Source organism: Mustela nigripes, chromosome 14 (genome assembly GCF_022355385.1).
Source record: "Mustela nigripes isolate SB6536 chromosome 14, MUSNIG.SB6536, whole genome shotgun sequence".
NCBI lineage: Eukaryota > Metazoa > Chordata > Mammalia > Carnivora > Mustelidae > Mustela > Mustela nigripes.
In genome coordinates, this window is record NC_081570.1 from 50,831,803 (window position 1) to 50,846,957 (window position 15,155).

Sequence of the window (15,155 nt, forward strand, 5' to 3'; positions counted from 1 at the left end):
GATAGGCTCCTTCCTTGAGCAAGGCTCATATTGTATTTGATTTGACATCAACACTGCTGTTAGAATTCAAAGTTTTGGCTTTGTATCCACTAGTCCTCAGCATAGTGCCTATCATACAGTAAGCTCTCAAGGTTAAATTTAAAAACAGGAGATAATGTATTACAAAGAAACTACATATTCACGTAAAATTGCACTGGCATTTGTTTAAACACAATAAAATTCAAACTTGTCATAATCATATATTTACATAATTGAATGTTAAAAGAACATTGCTAGGGCAAAGAGGTTGGTTTTGGCAAGAATAATTATGAAGAAAATCTCGCAAATCTGATTTTACAGTCATCAGAGTAATAAAATCCTACTGATGTTAAGTATTCTTGAATTTTAGGAGCTCTGCATTTTATATTAAAGAACAAAATATAAGACCAAATGTCTTCTGATCATTAAACACATAATTAACCCTGACAGCAAGAAGGCAAACCAAACATAACTCTTAATGGAGGAGTTTATTCTCGCCATCCTCACTAACATTCATTCACTGAGTATCTATCGAGCAGCTTCAATACGCTGGCCACCATGGGTGCTTAGGTTTTATCATTCAGCAACTATGCCTGTCCTCATGGAGCTCATACTGTGATAAAGGTAAGGTAAACAAAGACCAAATAATAATTAATAACTAAATTATATGCTACATTAAAAGGCAGTAAATGTTATGAGACAGAGAATGAGGCGATCAGAAGCCCCCACGATAAGACTAAAGAGAAAGCAGCCCAGGTTATACATTTAAGTAAGGTGGTCAGAGTAGACCTCATTGAGAAGGTAGTCCTCTGAATAAAGGCTTAAAGGAGGAGAAGGAGTTAGTCACAGGATTATCTTGCTCAGAGGAATGATATAATCTAAAGTTATTTATTTATTTTTTTAAGTAATCTTTACATCCAATGTGGGGCTTGAAAGGCACGAAATCTTTTTCTGGGAGAATGGGAAAAGTAACTGGAATAAAAAAAATATAGCATAACTGCCCAAAAGCATTGAGAGCTCTCTTGAGCTCCATGGCTTTTCATTTCAAATGAGACCAATAATGATACTTCTCAAGTCATGTTCATTAGCACAGGTGCCAACATGGCACAGATGGATGACTGGGTTCAACTATGGTATGAGATTTGGTTAAGCAAGTAAAATGAAATGGGAGAAGGATAAGGCAATTGAGATTTAATTATAATAGGGATAACTATAATGACGGGTCATGGAGCGGCACCTGGGTGGCTCAGCCAGTTGGGCGTCTGGCTTTTGATTTTGGCTCAGGTCATGATCTCACGAGCCTGGGACAAGCCTGGGACAGAGTCCTGAGTCAGGCTCTGTGCTCAGCAGGGAGTCTGCATCTCTGCCTCTCTTCCCCTCTTCCTCCACCCCTCCCCTCACTTGTGTGTGCACTCTCTCACTCTCTAAAATAAATACACAAATCTTTAAAAAAAAAAAAAGATTGGTCATAGAGTTTAAGCTAGCTAGATTGGAAGAAAGAACATTAAGGGATTGAGACACAGTGAAAGGTCATTAGATCAAGTGATGGGACATTACAGAAAAGTGCTGGGAGTTGAGGTACTAGAGAGAAAAACTGGAGCTAATAGAGAACACAATTCATGAAACTGAGATTGTGAGGTTTAACGTTATTAGTAATGACAACATCTAGGGTATGACCAGCAGGGAGTCGGCTTCTCCCTTTCCTTCTGACCCTTCCCCTACTGGTGCTTGCTCACACGTGCGTGCTTTCTCTGTCTTGTTCTCTGTCTCTCTCTCTCTCTCTCTCTCTCTCTCACACACACACACACACACACACACACACACACAGAGTTTCTTGAATTTCCAGACCAATGAAGTCAGAAACTTCAGATTCCTTATGATTTTAACAATGAGATAAAATTATACACACTATTAGTGATTATGACTAAATGATATTCCAAAATAAAGTAACTATCAAAAATTTTCCAAGAGGAAACACAAAATCCATTTAAACAAAACTTGACTAGAAAGGGGCTATGATAGAAACACATTCTCATCTTACGATAGCTTTCTCAGAAGTTTATGTAATTATATAGATACTACATATCAGCACAAGTTAATGTCATCATGTCTCATTCTATGAACTACATGAAAAAAGGCAAATAATTATTCAAATATATGTAAACCTTTGTTCTAAAGTTTGATGTTATCATCTGTCCAATACACCATATAAAGGAAAACTCTAGAATTATGCTAGATGAGACATAATGCAAATCTTATAGAAGTTAAGAGGCATTTTAAAAGTAGAACCTTGAGGACAATGGTGTCTTTTTCATCTCCGTAGCTCTTTTTTTTTTTTTAATTTTAAACTTTTTTTATAAACATATAATGTATTATTAGCCCCAGGGGTACAGGTCTGTGAATTACCAGGTTTACACACTTCACAGCAGTCACCATAGCACATACCCTCCCCAGTGTCCATGTCTGTAGCTCTTTAACAGGAAAATTTCTTATTCACAAGTCAGATTCATTCTACAGAAGAATTATATTTATAGTATACAAATAATCCTAAATACTAGCTCTATTAAAATGAGATACATTCAAGAATGAATACAAGGATTAAAAAAAAAATCTGAGTTCTTTTCCTAAAGATGGAAATATATGGGGGGGAAGGGCGCAGGAGCCTTCCCTTTGACAGTTGCTGTGTTACTCAGGTTACTTTTGCACAAGCCCACATACAGGCATTTGCACATCACTCTCAGGGAGTTCACAAAAAGTGAAAGTCGTTTAACTAGAATAAGGTCTGTATGGATCTGTAAGTTACTAAAATCCATGTTTGTTATTTGAAATAGACTACAAAATATATTTTTGATCTGTGGCAATTACTTTACAAATTACTTGTTACTTTAAAAGAGCAATGCTTAAGTTCATTAGAAGCTTCTGAATGTAAAATTTCTATAGCTATATGAACAGATAGAAGACCCGATGTTTTTGTCAATGTTCAAGTATTTCATGTAACAAACCAAGATTGTTGGAAAAAAAAAAAAGAAATACTGTAATTCAGGCTGAGGGTGAAACACAGAGGCTAGAACATATTTATTAATTCTTCCTTAGATCTTAGTCAACAGACTAAAAGTGCCAAAGAAAAGTTGGCTGTGATTCTGCAGCAATGGTATCTTCCTCCTTTCCAACAGCAAAAAATACATCTGAAATGGTCTTTTATACATTTGTATATAAAATGATTTACTGGCCTAAGTCTTACTATTTTTTTCCAGCTTGTTTAAATTTGGAGTTATTCTTGAATATTACCTATAAAAAGGTAAAAACTATTCCTTAATTTTTTAGGTGGCATTAATAAAGATGCTGTAAATAAAATACAGTAAGATCTTATACTAGCTAGCCTCTCACTTGTTACCTGGAATAATCATTAATCATCATTAAATAAATCATATTTTTCAAGCTCTGGGGCATCTTTATATAGAGTTTTCCACTGAAAGGCAGCTCTATTACCAATCAAGGCTAATCAATGGTCTTGATATTTTTCAGAGAAAGGATGGAGGGTCATATTTTAAATCAATGATGTGATGTCCCTTCTACACAGCAGTCAGGTCTCTTGAGTTCTACAGGAAATTAATCATTTTTCACAGGATGGAGTACCATACAGACAAAAGTGCTATATGGACTGGTCATCCTGGACAAATTTCTTAATTTGGCAGATTTCCTTGAGCAGACTGCACAAACCAGTTTGTAACAGCAAGCTTAATTAATAGAAACATGAGGCACTTAGTGCAGACTGATTGAAAGGTACAATGTCTTACCTGTTACTAACCCAAAAACATTTTAAAATTAATAAATTAAAATCGGGCATTTCTCACTTTCCATAAACCAAAAACCAAATGTATATTTTCTTCAGTTTACCTTACTGCCGATGATTGACCGTACTTCATCATCTGGTGACGTGGGAGTCCCAGATATATCTGGATTACTATTACTAAGGCTCCGAGAACGATTTAAATTAAGGCTTGCAGGTCTCACAGCAGATCTAGCCATTGTGGCATAATGCACTGATCCTCCCAAACCCCCAGGACCTAGAGTTGTATATAAAATAGCACATAATTAAACAAAGAAAATTAGTCAGGAAAGGACCTGGAAAAATCTCTGCCACTGTGCAAAATTCCACATAAATAATGAATTATTTCTAAATGAAAAATACTATAAATTAAAAAAAAACCTCAAAACAATGACAGCTACCCCAAGATTTCCTATTTTACAGCAGTTGACAAAACCACATGGCAATGATAAAGTCACTACCTTGTCAATGTTTCTGATTATATATTAAATGTACAATAAAAAACAAGATAGAAAACACACACATATATACATTTCTTTCTCTTCAGATATGAGTGTATCTAGGACTCGAAATGCTCTGGCTGATGGCTCTTCCTTTTTCCCACCCCTCCTACTCTGTCCTGATACACGGTCACTGGAAGACAGCCAATTTACTGTCAACATCTCTTGAATGAGACTGTGTTTTGTTTCTGCATCTTCATCAATGACAATCTGAACTATACCAAAATGGCATCCTTATGATATACTTATGTATGTATTCTCCACACAATTCTAAGAGCCCGAGTTATAAAAGCAAGAATTCCTCCGTTTAAAATCAACTATATTCAACCATCATTCAACATATTCTATGAATATAAAAATACCCAGCAATTGTAACCATAATTTATCCCCATTTTCTTAAAAAAATCCTTCATATTTGCAAATGACACACTCCTGTCAAGTAACTGATTTACACAGTCTTTCAGGTCAGCATGTAAAAAAGATGTTTTGTAAAATCTGTGGAATTCTAACAGTGTACTGAATGAAAGGGTAAAATGGAGGAATATTGTACATATCCACAATACAACTTCAGAGCCTCAAGTATTATAATTTTAAAAAATCGAGAGAATAACCCAGAATATGAGTCAATAACTTCTCTTTTTGCAATTAAGAAATAAAATGAGCTAAAACTTAGAGCCAGATTACTATTATGTCTAGTTTTCATAATCAATGTCATATGTAGTTATCATCATTATTAATGTTGCCAACAGCTGGAAAAGGACACTTACCATTAGCATTAGTGATGAATGATGATTCATACAAATGTGTGAGCAGATTGAAAGGTACGCACAACATAATCATTAACTAACAACTAAAGAGTTATTGAAACTGAGACATCCCTCCACCCCACCACCACACTACCACCAATGTCATATAAAACCAAGTAACCACTTTGGGCGCTGATACTCACAAAGGATGTATTATTTCACTGACCATGAAGAGATCAGGACTTTTCTAGAGAATATCCTTTTACATTATTGTAGGTTTCACAAAGTTATCAGGGAACTAAGCCACCCTATTTCATCTTTAATGTCAACATTCCAAATGACAAATTAACATTCTATTTATCTCATCAAAACAAGGAATGATAAAATGCTTCCAGAGACAAAGAACTTATTTTCAAGGTTTCCAAGAATTAATTCAACCAAGCTCTAATTCAAATTAAAGGAATCTATATAAATAATGATGCCTGAAGATGTAAAATAATTATCCAGCACCTAGCATAGGCCATGCTACTCAGCAGGCACTTAATAAACACTTGCTGTTGAATGAATGCATCCCACTGGGACTATGAGATTATTTCAAACTGGCCATGAACATACAGTCTATGCAAGAGAATCTCCAAGTAAAAGGAATAAAATACCTGGTGATGGTGAATTAGGATAAGTATTTGGTAGGCGAAAAACGTAATAGATGTATGAGGCAAGAAGGCTGTTCCTGCCATGCTGGTCATGATTTCCTTCCAAGTTTTTGTGGAGCCGATTTATAATTGATGCCATGGCTTCAAAGGATGCTTGACCTAAATTAACTTTTAAGAGGGAGGAACACATTTTTGTATTAATGTTTTTAAACTGTAAATTCCAAAGAGATCAAGGTTTTGTCATCTCTGTATGTGTTAAGTATAGTGATTGTGCACAGTAAGTGTATAAAAATGATATTTGAGGTTGTTTTTAATGATATCTTGTATTAATTAGGTGAACCAAATTACTTTTCTACACAAAATTTCAAAATACTTATTTTACTAATTTAACATGAAAACTGTATAGGTTTGCTCAGTTAAAAAACAGAACCTCAACCAACAGGTACCTATTATTTTGTAAAACAATACACAGCACATAAAAAAAAAAAGACATCTATCTTCTGTATCACCTCTGAAAAGTCACTTCTTGTTTAAGACTCTGAAAACCCAAGTAACATACAATAAGCACGTGTTACTCTTGCTTAAAAAAATATTAACAATGTAACAGATTATTAAAAATATCAACTTAATGGGGTACCTGGGTGGCTCAGTGGGTTAAAGGCTCTGCCTTTAGCTCAGGTCATGATCTCAGGGTCCTAGGATCGAGCCCCGTTATCGGGTTCTGTGCTCAGCAGGGAGCCTGCCCCACCCCCCATCTCTGCCTGCCTCTCTGCCTACTTGTGATTTCTGTCAAATAAATAAATCTTTTAAAAAAATAAAAAATTTTAAAAAAATAGCAACTTAAAATACTAAGAAAAGAGGATAGCGAATAAGCATCATGACTGACACAAGTGAATTGGTAAAAGAATTGGGCACCTAGAGGAACAAGCTGAGGTAAGATGGTATGGCATTTTCAATGTCAGGCTAAGGAATATCTACCCAGTCATTCAAGTGAGTACATAATGAGAATTTTGCAAAGTTCGGGAAATTCTGGTATCGCACTAAATAAATTTATAAAACAAACAGCCATTCTGGGCAATTAAGCCTCAGAGTCTGATTTATTCAATCAAGACACGAAATTATGCACAGAAATAAGGCCAATTAAATTTTCCTAAAAGTGGAATAATCCGATAAAGTGGTGAGGTAGGAAGGGGTGTCTGGGTGGCTCAGTCAGTTCAACATCTGCCTTCAGCTCAGGTCATGATCTCAGCATCCTGGGATGAAGCCTCCTGCTGGGCTCCCTACTCAAGGCTTCTCCTTCTCCCCCTGCCCCTCCCATCACCATCCCCACCCCCCCTCATGCTCTGTTCCTCTCAAAGAAATAAAAATCTTAAAAAAAAAAAAAGTGGTCATGTAGGACAATTAATCTATATATACTGAACTAGAAAAGAAACTAGAGATGCAGAGGCTTAAGTGGGCTGTGTTCCTGCTTAAATCCCTTTTCCTTTTCCTCATAGTAGCTATTCCAAACCATGAGGTCCACCAATTCTCAAAACTCAGGCCCACTTTAGCCCCTTCTCAGAATATTTTGCTTTTTATCTCCCAGTACAAATTTATAAAGTATTAAAGTCCTCACCTTTGTACTACAAATTTATCCAATCTGAAACCATTTTAATTTCCCTACCAACGAAAGCAGTGCTCCTCTCCTATATAACAATGATCACTTGACTTTTTTCCTACAGGCTTGCTTCATTAATTAAATCTTTCAGTGCCTCTTATATTTTTCTCCCCTCTCCACTAGTTTCTCAAAGCACATAAACATGCTCAAATGATTCCATTCTTATGCCACAGTCAACCCTCCTTCCTCTTCTAATTTGTTTAAAAAACAGTGTGTAAGTTTTGTATTCCTTTCATCATATACTATGCACTACTTGGTACTATGCACTACTTAATTCTCTATAAATTGGTTTCTACTTTCACTATTTGACTAAAACTCTTATTAGTTTCACCACTGGACACTTCTTTAGTAAATAAGACTGAGATTCTAGCGTCAGATGCTTGGGTCTGAATCCTGAGGCAAATTTTCAAGCACTGTGTTCATCACTCTACTTATTTGTGAGACAGTGGTAATAATACCTCCACAGTTGTGAGCATTTCATACATTACTATGAATAAAGCACATAGCAGTATTGATGGCATATAGTAAGTGCAAATGTCTGTTACTATTACATTATTATCTTACTTACATAATCTACAAAAATGAATGGTGCTGAATTTTTTTCTTAAAACCCTCTCCTAGGACTCCTGTGACAATACGCTATGCAACAACTCCTCAGTATTTCTTAACCCGCCCCTCTTCTCTCATTGTCACCTCCTATTTTGGCAGGACCCCATAGTTTGTTGTATGAAATTCTGCAAGATTCCTAATTTGTCTTTTTGCCTCCAGATTTTCTCACTTTCAACCCATCTGCCCATAGCACACTCATCTTTATAAAAGCCAAACTGGGTTACAATATTTCCCCAATTAAGACCAGACCCTTCAAAAGCTATTGATTCCTTACAGAATAACAGTCCCAATTCCTGAAAGTGTCATAGAAGATCCCACTTCATCTCCCTCACTGCCAATATCATCATTAATCACCAATCCTCCAATTTATGACCACTTATAATTCCCCCTAAATTTCTCAGTTCACTTATCTGTCTGTATACCATATACATACTATTTCATCTCCTTGGACTAGTTATTTGCCTGTCAGACTCCTACTCATCTTCAAATGTTTGATCCAAGGATCACCTCTACTAACAAGTCTCCCCTAAAGTAGAGAAAGACAATTATCATACCGTTTCACTGATATGTGGAACATATGCAACAGCACAGAGGACCATAGGGGAAGGGAGGGAAAACTGAATGGGAAGAAATCAGAGAGGGAGACAAACCATGAGAGATCCTGGGAACCAAACTGAGGGTTACAGAAGGGAGGGGGTGGGGGGATGGGGTAACTGGTTGATGGGCATTAAGGAAGACATATGTGATGATGAGCACTGGGGGTTATACACAACTCACTACATCAAAAACGAATGATGTACTATATGCAGGCTAGCTGAATACAATAAAAATAAATTTTGAAAAACTTTAAAAATTAAAAATATAAAAATAAATATAATAAAATAAAATTCCAAGGAGCTGAACACTCCTCTCCTTTGTTCAACCATTTAACACAGATTTTTATAATGTGTTTTTCATACAAACTCAACTACTTTGAAGGATGTGGGTGGAAGCTATTAGCAAAAGCAGAGGAACAAATCTTCGAAAGATAGTGGGAAACAGGAATACTTCTAATTCCAGAATAACACAGAAGAAAAAGAGAATAAAGATTTTCAGTCAATGAAGAAAAGAAGAGCTATCTTAAATAGAGGATAGCAGATGAGTAAAAATGTAGGCTAGGTAAATCAAACATCATGTAAAAAGCAAAATAATTTATCTGTTTGCCCGTTTTCCAGAATAGTCTCTGAGAGCCTTAAAATCAAGAACTAAGGCTTGGACAGAGCCTATCCGTGTCTGGCACATAGTAAGTGCTTCATCAATATTTGTAAGTGGATAAATGAATTTGTTTCCATAATCTAAGCTCAACTCTATATGGCACATTGGAACATTTTATAAAAACAAACAAAAGGAAGTTACTTTCTGGAATCAGAAATACCGTGCCCTCTGCTTCCCCAAATCAAACACAGTCCTTATAGATAACAAACAGTAAGTGATTCTATTTCTGCAAAATCCAGAAATACCAAGTTACAAACCTCCTAATTCCCCAAACATTAAGTAAAAATTACCTATCTGGCCAGCAATGACAGGAGGTCTAACAACTAAAAGTATCAGTTTATCAAGCAGAAGATGAAGAAATCGGACCACTGGTTCCAACTGAGATGAATTCAATGCCGAAATACTGCTCTTCAATTCATTTTCTAAGTTATTTTCCATGATTCGCATGTCTCCAATTCGGACTGGGAACATGTGTTCATCCAGAGCATTGACCAGAGCAAAAAATTTATCAAGATAAGGATCCTGAAACAAAGAATGAACAAAAGCATTAACCAATTACAACTGTTAATTCCCCCAAATTTGGACCAGATAAATATAAAATATATTATATAAAATAGCACATATAAAATATGTAAAACATTTTATATAATATAAAATAGCTCATGTAAATCAGTAATGCAAAAAAGAACATAAATATATACAAACACTGTTTCCAATTAAACACTATACCTATTCTCATTTATTATTGTAAAGTGGCCATTTTGAACACTACTGATTACTCAGAACTCTACTGATACTAATTAAGGATTTTTTTTTCTCCCAGTGTGAGACCATCTTACTGTTTTAGAACTTAATGATTGTGCAGGTCTGTTCATACAAGGCCTCTGTCCCTTATCAATTTATTACGACTCAGCTCCATCCAAACCCACAATCTTTGCCACAGTTTGTAATACCGAAGCTGGCTCTCTGAATTGCATTTCATCTTTGTCAGCTGGCCTGTGGCTACAGCTCAACCAGAGGGTACAAGAAACAGCCCTCTTTCTTCTTTTCTGTTTTCCCAATGGCAGCTAGCAGATGCGAACGCTGGAGTTCAAAGGTGAGGGATGTGACAACAGTGTTCACAGCAGCAATGGTGGCTCCTGTCCGCTAGCAGGTACCCTCCACACCCTAACATGGCAGGCAACGTGTGCCTGAAGCTGCAGTGTCTTCTCTTTGGAGGTCTGATTCTTCGCCTTCAGGATCCTCCTCTAGGTTTCTAAGTTCTTTCCTTATCACTTTCTGCAACTGCTCTCTATTAGAACCACAAAATTTTCTTTTACCCCATTTAGTAGTGAATTACCTTTAACCCAGTTAACAATTATTTGTATCTAAACTGACTCCATTCGAATTACTGGCAATTTCCATCTCCTGACTACATTCTGACTGCTACTATTTAACCTCCTCCTACACTAACAGAACCACAGTCTTATTTAAAGCAATCATGTGCCCAGTCCCAGGGCAGATGCTTGCTCCCCCAGCCTGCTCTATCCCTACTGATGAGACGTGTACAGTGGTGACTGGGTACACAGCACTGTCCACGGAGATATGAGAAGTCGGCTGGAACTCCGGGAAGACTTTTACTTAGTTAATAATGAAAATGAACTTTAAGACAATAATGCTGAACAGCTTCATTCACATTTATAGTTCTAATACTGTTCTGATTTGATAGGTAGGATTTAAATGAATACAAAAATTATTGATATCCAGTAAATTTTAAAGAGCTACAAGCATAGTATAAAACATCATAAGAAACACTGTGTTCAGTTGATCCTTTTAAGAAGGCATACATGATGAAATTGTCTTACATAGTGGCAAAAGTTTATAAAATCTTGAGTATTACTCATCATGTCAGTGAATGCCAAAGTGCTACAAGGTAGATACTTCCACTTTATCTTCTCCAACATTCACAGATTCTAAATCATCTCTATAATATATTTTGCCCCAATCCTTCTTTGTCACCTTAAGACAACACCTGTATCCACCTCTACAAAAACAAACTCAGGAGCAAAAGATAAATATACCACCAACTCCAAAAAGAAAACTAGTAATGACAATAGGAATTAAAAAGTCATGAAGAATAATCTATTTTTATACTTAAGAAAATATGATACTATTAAGGGAAAGAATACATTTTAACAGTATAAATGTAACATCAATTTTTTTTACTTTTACAACTGTATTCTGTCACCATAGATTAATTTTGCATGCTTTGATATAACAGTTTAATTTTGCTGTTGGCAGCCTTCCATGACTCCCTCCTTTCCCTTCCCTGGTTTATGTCCCACAGTGCCTACAACTGGCACTCAGGAACTTGGAAGGTCTACGTCTTCTTGCCCACTACAATACTCCCAGCTCCCATCACGGTGTGACATGCAATTGCCACATGATCAGAATGCGTTGACCCACTCCCTTCTTGGTGTGTATTTAGTTGTTTCCCAGCGATTAGTCTTGGTGTGGTAGTTGTGAGCTTGGGATTCCAAAACACACCTAGGTTTGAATCCTATCTCCTACCACCTCCTGGCTGTGTAGTGGCAGACACAGGGCTCAGCTTTCTCATCTGTGAGATGGGGTTAATGACCGTCCCTACCTCCTAAGATCTAGATAGAAACATCCAAAACATCATGGAGCGCTTGCGTATAAATTTTAAAATGTAACGCCCTCTGTCACCAGTCTTGTGTATAGGATTGATTTGGGACATTTAAGAAGAGACTGCAAGTAAGATGGTAAATACCAACGTAACTGCCATCTAGTTTGAGAAACAAAACTACCATAAATTCAGCTGTAGTCCCGGTGGGCCTCGTTTATGTTACGCTTCCTTTCCTCTCTCTCATATAACATCAATCTCATCAAAAGGGTAAAGACTATAGGAAACAGAACACATCCAGTATCAGAAAGGGAAAAACTCCACTGGAGCCACTCTTTTACTGGGAGCTACCTGTATAATGCTAAAATCTACTACTACCTTTTGTTGTTGTTGTTTTAAAACAGAGGTTCTTGGTCTTACTTTTCCCTACTTCACTGCAGAAAAGAGTTAACATAGCAAGCTACTATCATTTGAAAGACCAGCTTACACAACTGATCCTTGGATGGCATCTGGGAACTTGGATTTCAAGAGACTTCCAACTGAGAGGGGACAATTCACCATGCCTAAATTGTTTGTGCAAACAATATGCTTTATGCTGAAAACATGCTTTCCTTCTGGGAATCAAGAATTTTGGTATGTGATAGGCAGAGGGTGCCTATGTTACAACCTATAGTAAAAGTCCTGGGAACTAAGTCTCTAATCAATGAGCTTCCCTGGCAGACATTTCATACATGCTGCTTCCACTCACCCTATGGGACTCCACCAGGAGAAGATCTTGGAAGCTTGTGCTTTCTTTCCTGTGGACTTGACCCCTTTTCCCTTAGCCAATTCTATTTTATCTTTCACTAAAATAAATCATTGCTGTGAATATGACTACATGCTGGGTCCTGTGAGTTCTGCTAGAAAATCCTTGAACTTGAGCGTGGCCTTGGAAGTCCCTGTATACCGCCCCTTCCCTTTTCAAGTTGAATTCCATTTTAAACACTTGCCCCTTCTCACTCTACATTTTCTCCCTGGATAATCACTCACCAGTATAGTTTCAGCTATCACTTTACTCTGCCACCTTCAATGTTAAACTTGAAATTAATTACAACTGCTTTCGGGTATTTTTATCTGAAGTACAGAGGCACTTCAAACCCAACAGGCTCAAAAATAAACTCACTATAGCTCCAAAGTCATCTCCATAATCTCTCTTAGCATGCAACCAAATTTACTTCTCTCATCTTTCCAATTCAGGTTAGAAATTACCAGCTAGGGATGCCTGGGTGGCTCAGTGGGTTAATGCCTCTGCCTTCGGCTCAGGTCATGATCCCAGGGGTCCTGGGATCAAGCCCCACTTCAGGCTCCCTGCTCAGCAGGGAGTCTGCTTCTCCCTCTGTGTGCTCATACACTCTCTCTCTTTCTCTCTCAAATAAATAAACAAAAATTTTTCTATAAGTCCCCAGGAAAGGCCTGAGGTATGCAGAAGTCTTACTGAAAAGAAGTACATATCAGGAGGGACGTATTCCAGCTAAAGAAAGATTAAATATACAGGCTTTGAGGAGAGCCTGGCATAGTCCAGATAAACAGTAAAGAATATAGAGCAAATAATCCCTAAAAACTCTTACCATTTGAAATATCTGAGTCTATGAGGAATAAAATAGGTTGGATGATGGTTTTTAACTCTTAATTCTGCAATGTATCAGACACTTATATTAAAAAAAAGAAAGCCACTGAATTTTCAAAATGAAGATAGTGACATTTTGAAGAGCAAAAAGTTTGCTTATGGATATTAAAAGGCCTTGGTTAATTCCTTTAAAAAGTAACTTCTAGGGTGCCTGGGTGGCTCAGTGGATTAAAAAGTAACTTCTAAATTTAAACTGTCTGATACATAATCCCATAAGTTACTGCAGATAATGAAACTGATATAAGTACTAGACAAGTATGTTCATTCAAGTGAAAATTGATAATAAAATTAAAACTTACTTACTTGTGTATGAATAGATGAAACAGCAACAACTTCAACATTAAAAACACCTTTGTGATTATCTACCCATTTCATGCCAGGTAGAGGAACCTATAAGATAGTAAATATTAAATATATTAAATGTAATGATCACAGATATTTAAGTTGATTAGAAATTCTGAAAACAAAAAAAATTATAATACCTCAATGAGAAAAAAAAGTCCTGTGGAAATATATTTTTAAACACTGTAAATGAATGTAAAGCTTTTATTTCATTATTACAAAGTCACTGTTTTGATTTTTTTTTTAAAGAATTTATTTATCTGACAGAGAAAGATCACAAGTAGGCAGAGAGGCAGGCAGAGAGAGAGAGAGAGGAGGAAGCAGGCTCTCTGCCAAGCAGAGAGCCCGATGCGGGACTCGATCCCAGGACCCCGAGATCATGACCTGAGTTGAAGGCAGTGGCTTAACCCACTGAGCCACCCAGGTGCCCACAAAGTCACTGTTTCTTACAAGAGAATTAAAAGGAGGAAAGAGCAGAAAATATACAGTCAAAATTCTATCTCCCCAAAGACATACCCCTTTATATCACTCCAACTCCTCTGTGCACATGTATTTTTATATACACTCTACCCTTGCTTAGTTTATATAAAACATTATTTGAACCTGTTTTTCACATGCTATATTATGAATCTCTCTTCATATCAATATATTCATATCTACAGTATCATTTTAACAGTTTAAAATATTTTTTCTTATAAAAATGCTTATTTTGTTTTAATAAGGCTATAAAATATTCACAGCAAAGGAATTCTGTTATAAGGGTTAGAAAACTTTTCTGATATAAATTGGTAGGAATGTTTATTAAATTTAGATCATAAAGTTATCTTTAAAAAGAATACCCACTTCTCTCTATTCCTCCTGCTAAATACAGCTGAAAACCCTGAATATGATACACAAAATAAACACTGAAAGGTAGAAAGAAGAATGCAAACGACTAGGGACCTCGGGATGTAAGGAAATAAAAAGTAGTGTTTCCTGGGTTTTATTTTTGCCTCACCGATCCTGGATTAGGTGCAAGAGAAGCTGGCAACCCAGAAACACCAAAAGGAGTTGACAAAAACAAGCTCCTAAAGAAGCCTGCTCTCTCTAATCAAAGCCAACAACTGCCCTACTCTGGCCAAACTCAAGGAAACAAGTTGCAGCCCCACCCCTCCTCCACAGTCTGAGTAGGGAGTGCAGGTGTCCACCCTCAGCTGGCTGTAATGAGGTGCCCGGATTCCCGAACCCACCCCCATTGGTTGGTATCAGAGAAGACAGA

General features: G+C 36.7%; 1 protein-coding gene across 13 annotated transcripts in view; it reads right to left on the reverse strand.

Moving 5' to 3' along the window:
• DOCK7 (dedicator of cytokinesis 7) overlaps positions 1–15,155 on the reverse strand; it is a 221,215-nt gene that overhangs the window by 76,400 nt on the left and 129,660 nt on the right. For all 13 annotated transcript variants that reach the window (XM_059374958.1, XM_059374957.1, XM_059374955.1 and 10 more), the window contains exons 19-22: positions 13,859–13,945; positions 9,557–9,788; positions 5,750–5,914; positions 3,916–4,085 (exon numbers count right to left, since the gene is read on the reverse strand). In XM_059374958.1, coding sequence (XP_059230941.1) covers positions 3,916–4,085; positions 5,750–5,914; positions 9,557–9,788; positions 13,859–13,945 — 654 coding nt within the window. The remainder of the gene's footprint in view (positions 1–3,915; positions 4,086–5,749; positions 5,915–9,556; positions 9,789–13,858; positions 13,946–15,155) is intronic.